General features: G+C 31.3%; 1 protein-coding gene across 2 annotated transcripts; it reads left to right on the top strand.

The window, feature by feature from the left end:
• The first annotated feature begins 1318 nt into the window (after positions 1–1318).
• On the top strand, positions 1319–22152 carry LOC134700104 (mannose-1-phosphate guanyltransferase alpha-A-like). Of its 2 annotated transcripts, XM_063561476.1 has the most exons (12): positions 1319–1433; positions 4318–4415; positions 5193–5296; positions 7194–7386; positions 8108–8167; positions 9187–9317; positions 12100–12129; positions 14885–15013; positions 16222–16366; positions 17935–18027; positions 18843–19014; positions 21241–22152. In XM_063561476.1, the coding sequence occupies exons 1-12, from the start codon at positions 1325–1327 to the stop codon at positions 21339–21341; spliced, it is 1365 nt and encodes a 454-aa protein (XP_063417546.1). In that variant the 5' UTR covers positions 1319–1324; the 3' UTR covers positions 21342–22152. The 2 variants fall into 2 exon arrangements, with proteins under 2 accessions (XP_063417546.1, XP_063417547.1); XM_063561477.1 differs by lacking the exon at positions 12100–12129.
• Positions 22153–22370: the final 218 nt, after the last annotated feature.

The raw sequence follows: 22370 nt of genomic DNA, 5'->3' as shown, positions 1-22370 counted from the left end.
CATAGTAAATTTAATTATGATAGAGCGAAGCAATCCATAGCTTTTTAGAAAGCTCAAACTTGTTTAAAGTAATTTTGTATGTGATGTGCTAAAAAGAAGTGCATGCTGTGTTTTTGTAAGTTATATCTCGGATATTTCTGTGTGAATCTCAGTACTATTTAGTATTTAGCTAGTTTAAACCTTCCGTATATTAGTTTTTGATCTAAAGTTATAGGCGAAAGTTACCTTTACGCCCCTTTATCATGCCCCATGATTTACTATGGGCAATATTTTTTCTAGTCCGTCCGTTCGTTCGTCCGTCCTTTCGTCAGTCCGTCCATTCGTCAGCCTGTCCGATTTCATACTAAAGTTTTTGGTTAAGATACTTTTTGATGAAGGCTAGTGATAAAAAAAATTATTATAGGCGCCATTGAAGGCATCACATCGGGCGCAAATGAATGATCTAGTTCGCCCGTGTAACTTTACACTGGTAAGTTTTAATGTCTTACTCTTATGATTTTAACTTATGTGATTTTCAAAATTGAGTATTCAGGCCGATAATAATAATTTCTAGAACTCATAAGATCAAAACAGGCACAGAAATTAGGATGCACCGCGTTTAAATATATGATACATTGCAACTTTTTTCAAGGTACAACTAAATCGTTGCTCTCAACCTAATCTACGGAAGAATTCAGTGGTTTTAATAATTTGTGGTAACGGAATCATTGACTTAATATATGCATTGTAATTTACCGTTTACCATAATTTAAATCCAAATCAGGGGAACCAAAGAACATCACACTCCAAAAAAAAAAGGTCTATATAGCCATTTTAAGATACTGTCCCTGTTTTTATTTCGGTGGTAAACAAGGATTTGTATAGTAATATCCTTCTTCTTTGTATTTTAACAAAATAAATAAAATATTAAAATTCTTAATAGCGTTTTTAAATTTGATATTTAGTGATCAAACACAGGCACTTGTTTCTATCCAAGTGTGATCAAACCAATGATTTGTATATTATTACTATACAGCTCTAAAAATACTAAACCTAACGTGCAGTGTAATTTTTTTTAAATTTTTGATTAAGATATCAAAAAAGAAAAGGGTCGAAAAAAAAGGGGTAGGCTACCTGTAATTTACCATAAAAAAATAAATCTTCTTCTTCTTCGTATAAACTTCCAATTATGGAACCTCCGCAACAGAAATTATTCAGAAGGGAGTTAATTAAAACTTATAATGTATTGACTAAAAGTTAATTCATTACGTGAAGTTAAATCCATTACGTGAAGTTTGTTATTTTCCGGAAACTGAAATATATCCGGATGCAACCAGGATTGTATATGTTGTATCCAAACTTCCGGTTTCTGACACGACAACAATTTATTTACTTGAATTTTTGTTTACTAATAATGCTGAAAGCAATCATATTGATCGGTGGTCCTATCAAAGGTAAATATCATAAGCATTTACAAAGCAGTTGTCTCAATAAGCTTTTTTTTTAAATTGTCTTTGAACTGTAGACTAGAGACAGTAGACAGAAGCGGATAGAACTGAAATAGTTGTCAGCATATAAAAATAAGATTAAAAGATCTGTATCTGCATTTTCCCACTTGTGAAATTAGGATGGGTACGTCAAAATTCCTTTCGGCTATTTGTTTAAAGTCCATAATACATATAACAATATAGTCCAAGATTACTCTGACGTCCGACGGCTGTTTAGACAGACAAGCTGGGGCCGTGGGACGTCAGAGCTTGTCCCATATCAAAAAGTGGATATTAGCCCAACCAAAATAGATGCGCTACTTCCTCGCTTCTGGAGCCGACTGAGGGCATTGGAATTATATAAATTGGGTATCAATCTCTTCAGTTTTCATTTATCTCTTCATTTATGTAAGTTTCACCTACCTGCCAAACCTTCAATTTTCTATGTTTTAACATTTTTCACAGAGACCCATTATTTTTCCATTCTGCCTTTCATTTTGAAAGATTATCACGTGACCACGAGAAAACAGTGCCAATGACCATAATGTAACACCTTGTTCATTTACGCTGTAAGTTACCTAAATGTCCGAGAGCTGCCGATTGTTATCGTGGTCAGAACTAAATGTTATTTACCGGTCTCCTATAAAGGAGGTAAAAAAACGTGGTTGCTTCTAAATGTTATTCATCGATCTCCTATAAAGGAGGTAACAAAATATAGATATTTGCATATTTCAGTCTCGAGGCCACGAAATCTCTCGTACATGTAACTTGACATCCATTTGAAAGTGAAAGTCAAAAATGGAGAAATCATGGGTCTCTGTGAAAAATGTTAAAATATAGAAAATTAAAGGTTTGTCAGGTAGGTGAAACTAATAAAACTATGCCTTCACAGAAACATCGTCCATCTCAACTTGTGAGCGACAAACAGACGTAACCATGCTGGAAATTAATTGTGGAGTTACTTCCCCTGAAAAAGCTTAATTACATAATTGTGCTCCCAAAATATTATCTAGCACTCGAAGTAGGAAAAAATAACCAAATGAATACAAAATTATATAAGAATGAGACCTTAAGGATATTAACTGTCTTTGAACATACAAAAAAAATAATGCATTTTATTTTTGATAATCATATCCTTTGCAATCAATGTTTTATACACAATCAAGATTTGATTGGATGGTGTCATGCTATCAACTTACATAAATGGAATTGTGCAGTTATACTTTTATCACAAATAAACTTGATGAAGCTACACTAAATAATATATTCCTGGTTTAACCACAATGAAAAAAGGTTTAGAGGGCCAAGCTCTAGATGAAAATTTTGAAATACAACTACTGTATGGTAAACTATGAGATGTTTAGTTTATGTTCTTTTTTTTGGAAGGAGAGGGGTGGGGGAGAATAGTAAGTTTATTTTGCCTCTTTTGGTTAATAGTATGAATGTGAATTGCCATGTTTTATGAACATGTAGTATGAATGACTTTTCTTAAGCAAATTTTATAGAATAAATAAACTAAACAACAACTTATGCATCTTTATTAACAATATATACAGTAAAACAATATGTGAACTCATGATACACACAGGGACTTAGACAAAAGAAATGAGCAGTGCCTTCTCCTATCATAAAAAAGTGCCCTGCCCTCCACTGGCACCCTGCCCCTTTTGAATTCTAGCTAGAGCACTGATGCTGCTACAAAAATGTAATATCTGTGAAATTGGATGCAGTCTGTATCATGTATGAATTATTTTTGTCGAGCCTTCTACTTTAGTTGAAAAAGTGTTCAATTTATAAATACAAAATATTTAAAGTTTGATGGTGGACTCACCAGTTTCGAAAAATGGTGAGTCCAGGACTCATGGACTCACCTCAGTGAGAACTCTTCTGAGCTTCCACAAATATTCACTGTGGTTAAAGTTTTTGAAATTTTAATTACTTTCTTAAACTAAATGTATCCTGGATTTGTACCAATTGTGGACAGGAGCTGGTTTCTGATCATGATTTTTGGTAAAAACAAAATTCCATTATTTCTGCATTTTACTTACAAATGGACTTAAATTAGTTTTTCTGTTTGGAAACAATACATTCACTCTGAGGTTAAATTTTTAAAAATTTTAATAACTTTCTTATACTATTTTATCCAAAAAATATAAAAAAGGACCATAAGAGTTACAGTTCCGCAGCTATGCCAAAGACTGAAAGAGACAATTATGTCCGTTCTATCCGCTTCTCTACTGTCTCTAGTCTACAGTTCCGGTATACTATCATGACTATCCTTGATTTGTACTAAACTTGGACAGAAGCTTGTTTATGATTAAAAGCTAGTATCTAGAAGGAAATTTTGTTAAAATTTTGTACCTGTTTATTTATCTGTATTTTTCTTATAAAAAGGGTACAATGTAGGTACCGTAATAGGAAACATGCATTTTTTTTAATTTGGCCCAATCACTTTTCCTTTATTGGTGTGTATATATTGGTGGAACTCAGAGCTCTGAGTTTGAGTCACACACATAACAGAGAAAAAGAAGCACTTGTGTAAACATGGTAAAGAAACTCATGCTCTCTTGTAACAGTATGGTCAGACATTTTCTAATGTGTTGTCAAACAGAAAGTCTGTGATGTCCAAATTTATCATCATCACATGCTGGTGAAAAAGTGATGCAACCTCAAACAAACCCCATGAACAATGATGAGGGCCATATACCACAAAAAGCAAGCTTTGAACAAGTACTTTGTTGATTAATACATAAACATGATAAAGATAATTAGAGTAGATAAGATACAAGAACAGTAAAGTGTATCAAAATTGTTAACTTAATAGTAACATTTGTTTATCTGCTTTATTTAGGTACCAGATTCCGACCTCTATCACTGGAGTTAGCCAAACCTTTGTTTCCTGTAGCGGGCTTTCCTGTTATTTATCATCATATAGAAGCTTGCAGTAAGGTGAGTCAGTCCTAATGTACTACATGTACGATCATAATGATATATTGGTTTGTCGAAACCTTACCTAAAGGTAGGGACAGTGGGTAGCTAGGTCGGCTTAATTTATAAGCATCCCTTTCTTTTGATGGCAAAGAGAAATTCTATCAGATGTTTTTAAGTCTTCATGTTTATAAAAATTTCACATCAGGACAATACAAGATTTTGAATAGGCAGCTATTTCTTGGGAAGATACAGTCTGGGCAAATATTCTTTTTGCTGTTATTTTAACATTGTAGAATGCTAAAACCACCCTTTTTTCAATAATACTATTTAATTTGGTTAACTGGACTTAACAAGAATTGAACTTGTATTGCTTTAAACACTTTCTTCTATCATGACTGTTTTCTCTACATGTGAAAAAAATCAACCTTTTAAAATATTTTGTCTCTTTGTTTTAAATTTTGTATGAAGTCACTCCCAAATTCTTCTCTTTTTTGTAATGTATATGTATTATTCATAAAAAGTATAAACGCGATCTGTTGATTTTCCCTGACATCTTCCTGTTGGGCCTTCACTTCTCCCTGAAGTCTCCCTGTTGGGTCTTCACTTCTCCCTGTTTCACTGCCAAATTTTGCAGTGTGGTGACCCCTGTATATTAATGTATATAGATATGATAGGTTTTCACTTTCTTGCTATTTTGTTAACATTTGCCTCTCACTCAGAGGGAAGGTAACATATTGACAAAACATATCTCTGTGTCAACACTTTTTTTTACCTATGTTTTAATTTCTTTTCTAGGTACCAGACATAAAGGAGGTTATATTAATTGGATTTTTCCAGCCTAATGATGCCCTCACAAGATTTATCAATTCAGCACAGATGGAATTCAAAATTCAAATCAGGTTTGATACTGTTTTTAGATATATAAAATTCTAGAAGTATCAACCTTCAAAATCTTATTATAATGTCTATAATATAACACATTTTTATGTCTTTATATGAAAAGAAAAATGGGTGTTATGGGGCAAAATATTTTATTCTGTTTTGTACGACAAAAAAACCCCCAAGTAGTCTGAATATCTGACACAAATTTAAAAAATCACACCTTAGGCCACACCAATTTAATTTCTTGTTCTACGGATTTTTGGACTCCAAAATTTGGGGCGAGCGAGCGATTTGAAAATTTTAATAAAAAAATATTTAATTTGCAAATTTTTGAGGCGAAGCTTAAAAAGTAAAGGCGAACGATTTTTGTAACCATAAAATAGTAGGTTTTGACAATATTAAAACTTGATTTATCACTTGTACTTTGACATTTCTTTAATTTTTGAAGTATCTTTTCCCTGTTCACCAAGAAATAAATAAATCTATGTATGTGTGACTGACAATGAGACAATTCTCCATCCAAGTCATGATCAGTTTAGGGGAAACCCCTTAATGTTATAAATATCCCATTTACATGTTTTATGATGAGGGATCAATATAAGTTATAATATATTTGTTTGTTCAAAAGGTCTCATATTTTCTCAAAGAACTATTAAATGGTCAAAACATGTCCAAGAATTTTGTAATATTCCTGGACTTTAAACCATGTTAAATAAACACATTAACTTTAACAGTTTAATATTATTCAAAATAAGTGGACCCCTCTTTTAGAAAAGATGTTTCAAATATGATGTAACTTTCCTCTTTTTGAGTACAAAAGTTTAAGTTTTCAAAGGTTTTGTATAGAAGAACTGTACAAATCCTTGGTATTTCTATTTGCTTTTCTACATCAGTAAAATGACCCCTTGTCTGAGTGACCTGATAATAACAAACACAGGTAAAAGTACAACATTTTGCACAGGGCTTTGATACAGACCAAACAGCAAGCTATAAAGAACCCAGAATTATTATATATATAATTAGCGTACACAATTCAAAGAGAAAAACCAACGATCTAATTTATATTTCCTAACGGGAAAATACCAATGAACAACATCAACAAACGATAACTGCTGAACAACAGGCCCCTGAATCAATCAGGACAGGTGCATAAACTTGCAGCGGATATGGATATTTGTGTTTCCCCAGCATACAATATAACAGCAGTTGAAGGCAAATCCTTCAGAAGTTCTTTGTACTTTATTCTATCAACGAACATTTTTGGATAGGGAATATATAAGTAAGGGGGAAAGAAACCAATTTTTTGTTCTTTGCACACTGTTATAAATTTTTATGGGAGCACTTCACTTTGTATAAATAGATTTCATGCTGAAACAAATATTCTCACAGCTATTTACACAGTGTGCAGTGGGGTGCTATAAGTTTAAAATCGTTATATACAGGTTAGACTGTGATTTTAAAAACAAATGTTGATATCTTTTTATAATATTTACAAAAAAATACGGTGCAGGAAATGGACATGATTACATATCCGGATGCGGGAAGCAGGAATATATAAAAAAAAAAATCTGTTTTGAAAAAAATAGGTGCGGGTAGGTCCGTCGAACAAGGAATCAAATTGGTGTGGCCTAAGCACATCCTGAATTTAAAAAAAAAACCAAACAATTTTATGTCTATTACTTTCCTTAGTAGAGGTAAAGACAGTAACCTTTGAAGTATTAAAGTATATTTTAGACTCCCACATATTCAATTTTAAAAGAAAGATTTATAAATTAAAATACATGAACAAGTATTTTGTTTGAAAACAAAATCACTGATTTAGATACAATGTATCAAATAAAGACTTTGTAAATTCAGGAATTTCTTGTTTAAAAAATTATTATCTACTTTTTTTTTTCTTTTTTTTTTTTTTAGATATTTACAGGAGTACACAGCCCTTGGAACTGCAGGAGGTCTTTATCACTTTCGGGACCAGATATTGGCGGGGCAACCAGATCATTTCTTTGTCATGAATTCCGATGTGTGTGGAGATTTCCCTTTAAAAGAAATGTTACAGGCACATAGAAAAAGAGTGAAAGGATCATATTGTACCATCCTAGGCATAGAGGTAAACCATTTTATACTTTTTTTATCAAAAAATATTATATATCCATGCATATGGCGCTTTTATTGAATTTTTTGAAGAGAAACTTGTTCTTATTTTCAAATCCATAGGTAATGTATAATTATATGTAAACAAACTTCCATTTAATTCTAATATTTATTTCATATTAAACCAGAAACACAAACATGACAAAGAATTTTTTATTGATGTAAAATATGACATGGGTCTCATATAATTTTGCTTCAGATGACTTCAAGTTTTTTTCATATAAAGATACTTAGATGACTGTAAGATATGTGTGCAAATAAAACTGCTGATTCAAACAATTGCAGCATTATTGGCTATTTTATGGAGGTTAGTTTGTATAGTGGAGGAAGCCGAAATACCTTCAGCAGGAAAATTGTCATCCTAGTCAAAAGCACCTGCTTGATGTTGTTGTCTGGGTCTGTGTCTTCCAAAAAGACACATTTGGTGTCAGGACATTAACTTTAGTTTATGTGAATGGATCTCTTTGAAATTTAATAAGAAGGTTGAATACCCCTAAAGGACGGTTGGGATTGATTGAGGATGATAGTCCCTACCGTTTAGGAATTATGAGCCCAAAAGGGGCGTATAAAGCTGTGCCCTGTGGAGCAACTTGTTTCATAGAATACATGTATAGAGTAATAATTCATACATGAAAATTAAAACATTTAAAAAATATAATGAATTTCTCTTTTGACAGGCTACAAGACAACAGTCACTGAATTATGGTTGTATTGTAGAAAATAAAGACACACATGAGGTAGGAAACTTAATAATAATAAATTGTAGGTAGTACAATATGTTCTGGACTCTAGATATTTTTTAACCTGCCCTTTCTACAAAGAATAGAAAGCATGAAGTGATAATCCTATTAGTTTTGAAAATGAGACTATTTTGTAAGCTCTTGAATTTGAATACTTGATGTTGAAAGGAACAGCAACACAGACACCACAAGTTATTAGATTTATTTTATAGGTATTACATTATGTACAGAAACTAGAAACATACATTAGTACTACATGAACAATTATAGATAGGGTGTAGGAAACTCAATAATAAGAAATTGTAGGGAATATAATAAGAAAGCATGAAGTGATATTAATCTCCAAGGTATCAATTTTATAATCAGAATTACTGGTCCTATTGTTTGTGTTTGAATTTCCTATTAGTTTTAAAAATAAGACTATTTTCAAAGTTCTGTCTAAATGATTTGAAAAATACATAATATATACTGTAAATTTAGAAATTATTGCGAGGTTTTTATTATTGCAAAAAATTGCGACAGAGATGTAAACGCAATAATTTAAACTTGCGTTTTAAAATATTTTATATGAATTAAGCAGGATTTTCCCCCATAATCGTAAAAAATCAAATTGCATTTAAGTCTCAGAGGACCATAATCACAAAATAAATGCACAAAATAATTTCTGAATTTACAGTATACTAAATACTTGATGTTTAAAGGAACAGCAACACTAACATCACAAGCTTTAATTTATTTTTTTAGGTATTACATTACTTAGAGAAACTCGAGACCTACATTAGTACTACAATCAAAGGTGGGGTGTAGGAAACTCAATAATAATGAATTGTAGCTATAAATTTATTTTATAGGTATTACATTACGTAGAGAAACCAGTGGTGGGGTGTAGGAAACTCAATAATAATGAATTGTAGCTATAAATTTATTTTATAGGTATTACATTATGTAGAGAAACCAGTGGTGGGGTGTAGGGAACTTAATTATAATGAATTGTAGCTATAAATTTATTTTTTTAGGTATTACATTACGTAGAGAAACCAGAAACCTACATTAGTACTACAATCAATGGTGGGGTGTACCTGTTCTCACCGGAGATATTCCAGCCGTTAGAACATATTTTTAAACAGAATTTAGATAGTAAATACAGGTATGGTAAAATATAAGATGCAAACTACAAGCCTCAGTGGAACACCTTTCTCTCATTATATATTATTAGCTTACCTTCTGAAATATATCTATGAAATACTGTAAACCAACTTATTTTCACACATACTTATTTGGCATTTAGCCCTATCTAGGCAATTTTCCGACATATTTAAAAGTGCGTTAGTAGGGACAATTTATTGCATTAATAGCAACATATAAGAGAAGATCATAGTTTATATTATTTCTGAAGATTTATAATTGTGTTTTTCTATTCGCCAAGGTCACAAAAATTAAATGTTTGTAAAAGTCAGTTGGTTTACAGCATTCAAAACTTCTGTAAATAGGAAGTAGCAAACACAGCCGTAACTATAATGACCAAATATAGCAATATCTTCACAGCTATATAGTATTTCATGGAAAATCGTCCATTTTTTTATCACAGACTTTTATGAAGTTTGTTATCCATTTGTTAATTTAGATGTAGTTTAGGTTTTGATTCTGCCATTTGATTAAAGACTTTTAGTTTTGAATTTTGGGTTCTGTATTTTTGTGATTTGACTTTTTAATATCCTGTGTCCAAAATCCATTATTCTACGTTCTTTTTCCTGTTTTCTGTAGTCTTTATATAGTTGCTGTCATGTTAATTTGACCCTTTCTTTTTGATAACAGATTTTCAATCTATCAAATGCAAACACATTTATCTACGAAATAAAATCTTCTGAAAATGGAGAGTTGTCTCATTGGCACTCACACCACATCTTCCTATATCTATTGATTGATAGCTTATAAATAACGGTATATGCAGGAATTTTCCATCCCTCCTATTTGGGTTCGAATATGGGCACCTGTCCCAATGAGAAATATCAAATCAAATCAAATCAAATATGTTTATTTCCTAATCAAAGGGCCCTTATAGGCATATGAATTACAAACAAAATGGATAATAGACAAAACATAAATTAAAATACATATTTAGAAACAATATGAAATTTAAACATTATAATATGATATATATATAAAATTATGCCCTTGTTTTCCCAATTTTCAGCTCCAAAAATCCCAATTGTATATAGACTTCATTGTAAGGTTTTGTTGGTGTTGTAATGTGGTATTTTGTTTAAAATCTATTGAAACTGTTCACAATATGCAATTATAACTTATACCTTCTCAAAACACACGATTTTGCTCTTAATTTCTTCAAAATTTTCTGGGGGACCAAGTTGCACGTGGCCGGTGTGACCTATTATATTATCCCCTTATCCAACATTTCACGAACTTTTATTCCCAATTGCATGGGCCTAGGGCCCCTTCCCTTAAACACAAGGAACATCACTGATGTGATGAAAAAATGGGTATCAATTTTACATGACAGCAACTATATAGAAGATTTACAGTTATGGGGTAAATATTTCAACAAGGTAAAAAGAACTTAGTGATATGTATGTTGGGTACAGAAATTTTAATGTTTGTCTTAAATAATGCAGCTATAAGAACACCAAAATAACATGGTATATTACAAAATGTAACTGTCTAGAACAAATAACTTAAATTTATTAGACAGACAAGTAAAGAGTTTAATGTAAATTTTCTTTTTTCTAAGATATATAATTCCCCTGAAGGGAAATACTGTGTTTGTTCAGTGGTGGATCCAGTGGGAGGGTTCCGGGGCTTGGACCCCCCTTTTTTGGACGATCAATGCATTTGAATCGGGACATATAGTTGGACTCCTCCCTTTGTCCTGGGTTGGGAACCCCCCCTTTTTCAAATGCTGGATCTGCCACTGTTGTTTCTGCATGTTCTGACTGCATCAAACTGGAGAAAATGGTAAAAGAAAGGAAAATTTTAAGCTTACTGTAAACCAACTTATTTTCGCAGATACTTTATTTCGAGTTTTACCCTTTTTTGCATGCTTCGCGGCTATTTAATTTCACGATTTTCAGATTTTTTTTATGAAGTTTAATAAGGTTTTATATTCGCGTTATTTTTCTACTCGCGAAAGTCGCGAAAATAAGTTGGTTTACAGTAATTCATATATTCTAATGTCATTTATAAACTTTGGTTTCATTTGTCAGTGGATACCATTTTGATTCGTTTTAAAACAATTTTTGAATTTGAATTTTCAATGAAGTAAAAACAACTGAAAATTATCTATAGACTTGTATATTTATATACAATCATGTGTTTGCAGACTATGATAAAACCACAAAATCATATGTCAATGAAAATACAATTTTTCTCAATCTAGGACTATTTGTATACAGAAAAATAAATGAATCCACAATATTCCCTTAATGTCAATTTTAATTCAAGATACGAATTGATTATCTGCTGTTAAGCATCACCTATTGATTCAAGCGTCACTGATGAGTCTTTTGTAGACGAAGCGCGCGTCAATCCTGGTACCTATGATGAGTTTATTTATGCATATTTTTTTTACAAGAATGAATCTTGAGGTTAGGCTACCTATATCTTTTGCTGATTAAAACAAATCTCTTAGCTTGAGGTTCTCTATAAACAGTGTTCTCCCCAGGGCCTTAAATCACCATGGTACTATGGTGGTAATATTTCTGCCATGGACTGCTATTTTTGATGATTTGATTATAGAATATATAGGATCCTTGGTACTATGTATTTCTGAAAACAAGTGCTATGTTAAATTCCACCATGCTATTTGAAAATTCTGGGCAGAACACTGCTTTTAACTTTCAGCAATTTCTATCTTTCATTTCTGATATATAATTTTTTGTAATTCAAGATCTGACTTTAGTTTATTTTGTCTTTAGTTGCAAAGAAGGAAGATTTGACGTTTTTGGGTAAAACTTTTAGCATGTTGTCTTTTATTTTGTTTTCGTATCTTTGTGTAGAAATAGAATATATTGTAGGAATGTTTGCATCAATTTAAGATTAGCTGATCTCTTTATAATTCTTAAAGTGAATTTTAATAATGCCTGTATTAGTAGAAAAAAATCAGAAAAAATCAATGTTGAAGATTATTTTGTATTGTTTTTTCTTTTTAATTAATGTTGATAAGTTATTTGTTTTTACTGGGGAAATTATTTTAATTTTTCAAAGACAAAAAAGTATAAAAAAAACAATTAGGTATAGACATCTATTTTTCTGTTTCGGGACTTTGTTAAAATTCAAATAAATGAATTGTAAAGAGTTTAAAACATGTTGAAACTATTTTCAACTTGTCCCTTCAGTCATTGTCAACTACAGGAAGAATATGTTAATAAAAAAATAAAAAAACATTTCAAAATAAATAGATATTTTTCAGAGCTAAAAAGTGAGTATATCAATTTGTTAAATGTTTTTTTTTTATATTTAAAGTAATGCTAGTATAGAAATCACATTTACCCAATTGTCTTATAAAACAATACATGCATCTAAATGACATGTTACAACACTAGCACAGCTGGATATACAGTAAGTTTTATCATGTCCCATATGCCTGTAGGAAATGATATGACTGTATGCCAGTCTAGACTGTTTTCTGTAACCAGTACATGTAGAATATGATTTAATGGAATTGGTTCATTTAAGAAGAGCATGCTTCTCCAATTTTGCATGATCTTGCTTTGTTTACATGTTGTATATGAGGTGACTGTATTGTTACTGTTGATATCTTTTCACCTTTTTATAATTCAATTTGATGTCTTGTTTGCTGCAAAAACATATCTTGCTTAAACTGATTTTACCCGGTTTAAATGATCGGTACACCATGTTTAGAAATACAATTGAAAAGTGATAATCTGCATGCAGATCAGCCAATGAGATTGTACTTTCATCAATTAATCTTTTATAAACTGAACATGTGATTGATATCAGATGTTTTATAGATACAAATACAGATATAAGAAGTTATGGTATGAGTTCCAATGAGACAACTCTCCATCCAAATCATAATTAAAAGAAAACCATTTTATATAGGTCAAAGTAAATAGTTATAGAAAGATATAGGAAGATGTGGTGTGAGTGCCAATGAGACAACTCTCCATCCAAGTAACAATTTAAAAAGTAAACCATTATAGGTTAAAGTACGGCATTCAACACGGAGCCTTGGCTCACACCGAACAACAAGCTATAAAGGGCCCCAAAATTACTAGTGTAAAACCATTCAAACGGGAAAATCAAAAGAGCACTTTTTGGATGCCTGTATAAACACCTGTTAATTATTCATCTTTGTTACATGTGCAGTTTTGAATTGGATATAAAAGGACAAGAGTACTTTTAGGTTTTTTTTTATGTTTAAACAAATGTAGACTTTTCAATAGTATTTTTAGACTCTGTTTAACTGGTTAATCGGTGTCCAGATTATAGAGTTATTGTTAAATTATATTTTACTAACTGGTAAGCATGAAGAATACATATATGTTGAATGTTGAAGCAGGACTAATACAGTTGATTTATATGTTATGTTGGTTTTTTTTTTTTTTTTCAGTTACCTCCCTTTCCCTGTTTCACAGTACAAACTCTATTTGAAGGTCACTGGCAAAATATCCTGAAATCTAAAATGTGATTTTGATTTGATATGATATGTGATGAACATTTGTTTCACTGGCTAATTGGATAAAAACAAAGAAGAAAAACCGACCACTAAATAAAAATTTAAAAACAAATCGTCATTAATGTACAGAATAGATAATTTCCCACATAAATATATTTTGAATTGATGTCAAAATGACTTTTCCTGTCGTGAATTTCATTAAGGTACTGATATGGCCATTTGTTTTTACTGTGAAATCTTTACATTTATATAATCTGTCCAATTTTCTAACCTATAGAATGAAGGTGACTATGTAAAAAACAAGGTGTCAGAAAAAAGAATTATATTTTATAAATACCAATTTAAATTATTCTTGAAGTTTTACAAATTGTTGTATGTATATATATGCTACTACAATATGACAATGTGATGCTTGGTTTTACTATAAAAATATATATGCCAATCTTGGAATAGGTTATCAATGTTTTTGTTTGAAGTTGCTAGGTGACCATGCTACAGTTCATGCAATACTCCTCATTGCTTATATGTAGTGAATCATGTACTGCTTAGAAGACTGTCATCTTAAAAGTTTTTATTTGTAAAATTAGATTGTAATTCTTTTGAAGAGCCCTTATTCCAGTTTAGCTGTGTGAGCATTGAAATAATTTGACTTTACCTTGATATGGTATGAATTCCAAAGAGACTACTTTCACACAGAGATCAAATGACTTAGGCGGTTACAACATTAACTGTACTGCCTTCAACTATAAGCAGCTTTGTTTTTGAAAAATAGGTTGAACTATGATATATTTCTGCTAAGTGAGAATTTCAGAATCCTAGTTCTTTAAAAAAAGTGCTTATGCCCTATGTTTGATCTCAGAAGTAAAATTATCATATATTTGTCATTTGTTGTCGAAGTATTTTGCAAATTTAAGTTTTTATTTTTATTTTGGACCACATTACTCATTGTTATATTTATAGAGAAAATTGTTGGACTCAAATGAAACAATATGTTAATATTATGTTATTCAAATAATGTGGTCAGCAGCTATACAAAAAAAACTTTCATTTTCTACTTTCAGTTTTGATCCAAATGTATCCACGAGTGAGGTAATAAGATTAGAGCAGGATATTTTTGTACCTTTAGCCAGTTCAGGGAAGCTGTTTGTTTATGATACGAAACGTTTCTGGAGTCAAATTAAATCTACAGGGTAAGTCTGAGAAAGTAAACATTCCTAATTACTGTGGATTCATTTATTTTTGTGGATTGGAGAAAACTTACATTTTCGTGGATATTTGAATTCGTGGTTTGCTTATTTCTGAGTACAAAGCCTATTGAAAATGTTCAATTTGTAAGAAAAATGAATATGTGGTTCACCTGAACCCACAAACCCACAAAAATTGGTATCCAATGAATCATAATGAATCCACAGTAGTTAATGAATTCAGTACCGATTACTGTGAATTCAGTAATACATGCATTCATTGGGATTTAAACTTGTATGAACATAAATGCAATTCTAATTCTTTCAATTGTCTGCCTGTCAAAAGACAAACAATTGCAAAGACAGTGTGGCAGAAAACTTTCATAGGGATTAATTTAATAGATATACATTTCTATCATGGTTATATTTATAGAGAAAATTTCAGACAATTGAAAGAATTAGAATTGCATTTATGTTCATACAAGTTTAAATCCCAATGAATGCATGTATTACTGAATTCACAGTAATCGGTACTGAATTCAGTAATACATGCATTCATTGGGATTTAAACTTGTATGAACATAAATGCAATTCTAATTCTTTCAATTGTCTGCCTGTCAAAAGACAAACAATTATCAAAGACAGTGTGGCAGAAAACTTTCATAGGGATTAATTTAATAGATATACATTTCTGTGTCCACGCTTTGGCTAACACTGTTCTGACAATGGTCCATTATAATTTCTGATTTAAAAACCCTTCAGGATCATCAAGTGTGGTTATATTGCTACACATGCACATGTTAAATTTGGAGGCAGAAATTAGTTTATTTAGTTGATTTATAAATTACCAGAACAGAAAATAGAACTGTGTTTTTATAGAAATTTGTGAGCAAAGGATGAAACCAGGTTCAATATTTTAATCAGATTGAATAAATATTTTCATTAGATAATCCATTTTTATGTTCTCTTGACATTGCAGTAATCTGGTAATTGTAAAACTTTTAAAATTTTTTATTTAATATTGCCTGATTTGGAACACAGCTTTTCTTAAACCCCTTGCCACAAAGTATGTAATTAAATATATAACTATCATGACTATCAGCCTGAAAAAATAATAAACAAAAATGTATTGTACATATTTTTAATGAAAGAGTGGATTTTTTTCACCGCTCTACGTTCTTTTAATTTAAAAATGTTTTTGAATTGTTTTTCAGGGCAGCAATTTATGCAAACAGACATTATTTAGCTATTTACCAAACAACTCATAAAGACAGATTAGCAGCTAATGGTGAAGGGAAACCTAAGATAATTGGAGATGTAACTATACATCCTACAGCTCAAATTCACCCTACAGCTGTGGTAAGATTAAAGCACTGGGTCATGTTACTGTATTATTTCAATATCAATGTGTACTTAGAAATGAAATTAAGGTATGTCCAAGCCAGCAATGACATAAGAATAAGCAAAACTTTTACTCTTCAACTTCGTACTTTATTTGGCCTTTTTAACTTTTTGGGATTCCAGCGTCACTGATGAGTCTTTTGTTGACGAAATGCGCGTCTGGCGTATATACTAAATTAAGTCCTTGTATCTATGATGAGTTAATTTACTATGTTTAACTTAGTATCCCAAAATCCTGTATCTTTTTCTGGATCAGAACCCAATCATTTCAAAAACAGGGATGAATAGATTGACCAAAAGGGACCTATATAAAAAAACAAATTCATCTTAAGGGTGTTTGCCCCTCTACTTTTCAAATTTTTGCCAGATTTTCAGAATCCTCTGGTTTTATCCTTGTTTTAACATTAAAAGAAATTGCCTACTAACCACTACTTTTCTTTTCATATTTTTCATGTTTTTATTACATATTATTTTAAAAGCCATATTTCAAAATCTTATGAAATTCTGTTATTTTTTAATAGTTTTTTAAACAAAACAGGTGCCAATGTTAAGTTAAAGAAAAATCTAGAGAGAACTATTTCCCGCCAAATTTTCAACAGCTTATATCTCAAAAACAAGCACACAAACCCTCAATTTTTTTCTGCTTTTTAGCTCACCTGGCCTGAGGGGCCATGTGAGCTTTTCTCATCACTTGGTGCCGTGGTCCGTCGTCGTCTGTCATCGTTAACTTTAAAAAAATCTTCTTCTCCTCTGAAACTACTGGGCCAAATAAAATCAAACTTGGCCACAATCATCATTAGGGTATCTAGTTTAAAAATTGTGTCCGGTGACCCGGCCAACCAACCAAGATGGCCGCCATGGCTGAAAATAGAACATAGGGGTAAAATGCAGTTTTTGGCTTATAACTCTTAAACAAAGCATTTAGAGCAAATCTGATTGGGGGTTGATATTGTTCATCAGGTGAAGATCTATCTGCTCTGAAATTGTCAGATGAATTGGACAACTGGTTGTTAAAGTGCTGCCCAGGTTATTTAAGGAAATTTTGCTGTTTTTTGTTATTATCTTGAATATTATTATAGATAGAGATAAACTGTAAACAGCAATAATTTACAGCAAAAGTAAGACCTAAAAATAAGTCAACATGAACAAAATGGTCAATTGACCCCCTAAGGAGTTATTGCCCTTTATAGTCAATTTTAAACAAGTTTCATAAAATTTGTAAATTTTTACTAACATTTTCCATTGAAACTACTGGGCCAATCATTATAGATAGGGATATTTATATGCAGCAATAATGTTCAGTAAAGTAAGATCTACAAACACATCACCATCATCAAAACACAATTTTGTCATGAATCCATCTGTGTCCTTTGTTGAATATTCACATAGACCAAGGTGAGCTACATTTAGTCTCTTTATTTAAATACTTTCAATTTATTACAGTCTTTTAAAAAGCTTGTTATTTTTAAACAGAGGAGTGAACATCCTAAACTTAACTTTACCTAATGAATTCTTTTGTTTAATAGCTTGGACCAAATGTATCCATTGGCAAGTATGCCAACATTGGTGAAGGTGTAAGAGTTAGAGAATCAATTGTGTTAGAGGGAGCCACTTTACAGGTAGGACATACTCATGATACTATAGAGCTTACATTTAAAATAGAATAGGATGTCAGATGAAAGTATGTCTTTAAAGTCAAATTTACAAGAGATAAATATATAATAATATATATTTTTTTTAAATTATAGGATTATTGCATGAATATTAGGGAATATTTTCCCCGAGAAGAATTTTATATTGAAAGAGCTTGTGTTAATATAAGAAGCCAGTTGAACCCAACCAAAAACTCCTTTCTTTTGTATTTTGTTGAATGCTTGAATTTCTGGATCACAAAAAAACAGTCTAGCCAATTATTTTCGTAAGAAATTTATTTTCATGACTTCTGCAGGACACATAACACATAATTGTAAATCATCCTAAAGAAATACGGTAATTCACCAATCTATATTTTTTATGAATGATTTCCACAGGTTGACCTCATATCAATCAGCATAAACAACATCATTAAACAATTGTTTCTTATTGTAAGGTAATAACAATAACAGTATAGCATTTTGACATCCAGAATATTTACAGGAACGTGCATGAATTTGCCTTTATGCGAGAATAAGTATTCAAGAAACCAATATGGCGTATAGTACCCCTGGAAAACACAAAATTAAGAATCAATAACATTTAAACAAATCCACATTACTTGGGAGTAATATTTAACAATATAAGTGTCGGCCATGTATACAGATTTTTGATTTTGTTTTTATTTTATAAATATAAAAAAGAAGATGTGGTATGATTGCCAATGAGACAACTATCCACAAAAGACCAAAATGTATGCATGTAGAAAAAATATATATTGGAATATTTTGTTTTCTTATAGGATCATTCATGTGTATTGTATAGTATCATTGGTTGGAATGCAGTTGTTGGTAGTTGGACAAGAGTAGAAGGTACACCTAATGACCCAAATCCAAATAAACCATTCGCCAAAATAGAAGTGACATCTATATTTACAAATGATGGAAAACTAAATCCTTCAATTACAGTAATAGGTAAGTCTAACTGTGATTCAGAATAACATAGAATTTCAAAGCCAGTACAGATTTAATTAATGAATAATTTTTTGTATCATGATGTTTGTTGCTCTTTTAACTTGGGTAAATTGTAAAGATATAAGAAATATACATATTTCATAAGATTGAGAATGAAAAGGTGGAATTTGTCAAAGTGACAACAATCCGACCAAAGAGCAGACAACAGCCAAAGGCCACCAATGAGTCCTCAAGAGAAAATCCGACAATGAGGGGGGGGGGGGGGGGGGGGGTCCTCAGCTGGCCCCTAAAGAAAATTATGTACAAGTTCAGGGAAAATGGACGTCACACTTAACTCCAAAACATATAAATGAACTAAATTTAAAGAAAATACAAGACTAACAAAGGCCAGAGGCTCCTGACTTGGGACAGATACAAACATATTGCAGGGTTAAACATTTCAGAATATTCCTGCATTTCTCAATATGCTTAGAAGGACTGCTTTCATTTTGCAATATCAAAGTTATAAATAAATAACTTTTCACTGTTTATTTAGAAATTAGTTAAAATATTGTAATTATACTCTAAATTATATGAATAATGATTATGTTGTAGAAACCCAAATATCATTATGTGTTTTGCCTCTTGTTACACATGCATTTAAATATGTGTCTGAGTGTTTCAAAATAAAGTATATTGTATACTGTAAATTCAGAAATATTTGTGTGCATTTATTATTGTTTTTTTTTCATTTTAGACTTAAATGCGATTTGAATTTTTGCAATAGTCAGAAAAATCCTGTTTGATTCATATAAAAATGCGAGTTCAAATTATTGGGATTATAACCCAGTTGCATTTTTTGCAACAATAAAATCATCACAATGATTCTGAATTTACAGTATTGTTTTGTATTATATTTTAGTATAAGGCATCAGGATTATTGAAGTATTTACACTAAGCATGATGACTACTGATGTTAAAATAAATATAGAGCATTTCGATTCTAATGGAAATACTTGGAACTTTTTCACTTTGAATCTGGCCTAAGACAAATCCAAAACCTAGCCAATTTGAATAAGGGATACAAAAAAGGATAAAATGTTACTATTAAAATATATTATAGGTTGTATTTCTGTATATATAGACAATGCAATTTCCCATAGGAACCTCTTTATGGCTTAAACTGTGCCACTTATACTATGAAGTTTGGTAAACAAACTATATCCTAGAATGGAAAGTTGATATGCACTACCTTTACATTCAAGGGTCAAAACATCAGGCTGTGTGGAATATTTTCAACATTTATATGTCCCAAACTTCAAAGAATTTAAACTTATACTTTTAAAAATTCTGTTCTACCCCTACCTTCTCTTTGGGTCTTCCTTATAATTCAATTCCACTGCAACATTCCCAAGTTATGTTTCTATCTAGTACGTAAAGGAAACAGAACATCTATGAATAATATTAATCTCCCCAAAAGAGGGATGGTTTGTGAAGCAGCTATATTTACAATTATTAAGTGCAGATTGGGATCTATGATTTTATGATTTTTGTCCTGATTGTCTGGTTATCCTACTTTAGATATTTTTATGCCCCGCCACATTAAGTTTTATCCTTTTCAGTCTGTCTGTCCATACATCCCAAAATTGGTTTCTGTTAGATCTAATTTTTGTTAAATTGCCTCAACCAAATATTATGAACTTAGAAAATGTATACATAATGCTTTTTATGGCAAATCATGCATAGATCAAGTTTGAATTTTGGTGGCCTTACTTTTACTGCTATAGAATTTTGATAATTTCTAAATGGAATAATTGTTTAATTTTTCATTTTTATGCCCAACCTACGATAGGAGAGGGCATTATGTTTTCTGGTCTGTGCGTCTGTTTGTCCGTCCGTCCGTCTGTTCATTCGTCAGTCTGTTACACTTCAGGTTAAAGATTTTGGTCAAGGTAGTTTTTGATGAAGTTGAAGTCCAATCAATTTGAAACTTAGTATACATTTTCCCTTTGATAAGATCATTCTAATTTTTATGCCAAATTAGAGAATTTCTTCCAATTTCACAGTCCAGTAAACATAGAAAATGATAGTGCGAGTGGCGCATCTGTGTACTGTGGACACATTCTTGTTGTTATCTAACTGAAGTTGATGCTTATTTTATCGACATACTCCCAATTTATTTACTTTGAATTATTTTCTTTTGTATTGATTGATAACATATATGATATGTAATTTTTTCCATTTCAGGTTCTAATGTGCAAATACCATCAGAAGTAGTGATCTTAAATTCCATTGTTTTACCAGATAAATCTCTAAGTGGGAGTTACAAAAACCAGATCATCTTATAATATAGTGATATAAATTGTGATTTTACAGTAGAAGGGAGATAACTCAAATTTGACTGAAACTTGTATTATACCAGATCATTGTGGAAAAGTGCAATGCATGAACATATTGGAATGTGTGACTATTTTTTAATATTGAGTGAAAAAATGCATTCTTAAAGTTGAATTTCACAATTTGACCAATCAAATATTTGTGATAGACACATTACTGAGACACTCAAGTTCACAACAGTAAATTTTAAGTTATAATTATATATAATTAGAAGTTATGTCAATTTATGTTAACACAGCTGGGGTAGATTTTGCTTTTTCCACCAGCCCACCCGTGCCCACTCCACTATAATCTCTTTTTTGTAAAAATATTGATTACAAACGCTTATCTGCTATTTTCAATTGATTGTTTTTGCAAGTCTTTTGATAAAACAAAAGAAATTGCATGCCCACTCCTATGGGTGGGAAGAGTGGACAAACTAGAAATTTTGCCCACCTGGTGCCCACTCCCACTGTCGATGGGTGGTCAAAGCAAAATCTACCTGAGCTTTAGTGCTCAAATATTGACCATTAGATGGTCATGACTTTAATTCACATTCAAAAGTGTCAGTCTTCCTATGATACAGAATGCGGTTTAAACACATTGAGAAACAACGTAAGAATTTCTTTGAATTATGTATTTTAAGTTTCCACATTGGAAGATTAACAGAATTATCCATTATTTATTTATTTAGCCATAATTTCATATACTTGTATTTCTAATATTTACATAACTTGTTGTTTATTGTTTATGAGGGATTTTATAAATGTTTTTGGTATTTTATTCTCTGTGTTCTATTTCTATAAAATTGAGAATGGAAATGGGGAATGTGTCAAAGAGACAGCAACCCGACCATAAAAAAAATCCACATCAGCAGGTCACCAACAGGTCTTCAATGTAACGAGAAATTCCCGCACCTGGAGGCGTCCTTCAGCTGGTCCCTGAACAAATATATACTAGTTCAGTGATAATGAACGCCATACTAATTTCACGTTGTACAC

This window comes from Mytilus trossulus, unplaced genomic scaffold (genome assembly GCF_036588685.1).
Source record: "Mytilus trossulus isolate FHL-02 unplaced genomic scaffold, PNRI_Mtr1.1.1.hap1 h1tg000122l__unscaffolded, whole genome shotgun sequence".
NCBI lineage: Eukaryota > Metazoa > Mollusca > Bivalvia > Mytilida > Mytilidae > Mytilus > Mytilus trossulus.
Note: the sequence above shows the minus strand (reverse complement) of the source record. Positions and strands in the feature narration are given on the sequence as shown.

Coding starts and splice junctions, on each gene's coding strand:
- LOC134700104 (XM_063561476.1), top strand. CDS start 1,325: ATGTTGTATCCAAACTTCCGGTTTCTGACACGACAACAATTTATTTAC. Junction 15,014..16,221: donor AGTCAAATTAAATCTACAGG/GTAAGTCTGAGA, acceptor ATTGTTTTTCAG/GGCAGCAATTTATGCAAACA. Junction 16,367..17,934: donor AAATTCACCCTACAGCTGTG/GTAAGATTAAAG, acceptor TTTGTTTAATAG/CTTGGACCAAATGTATCCAT.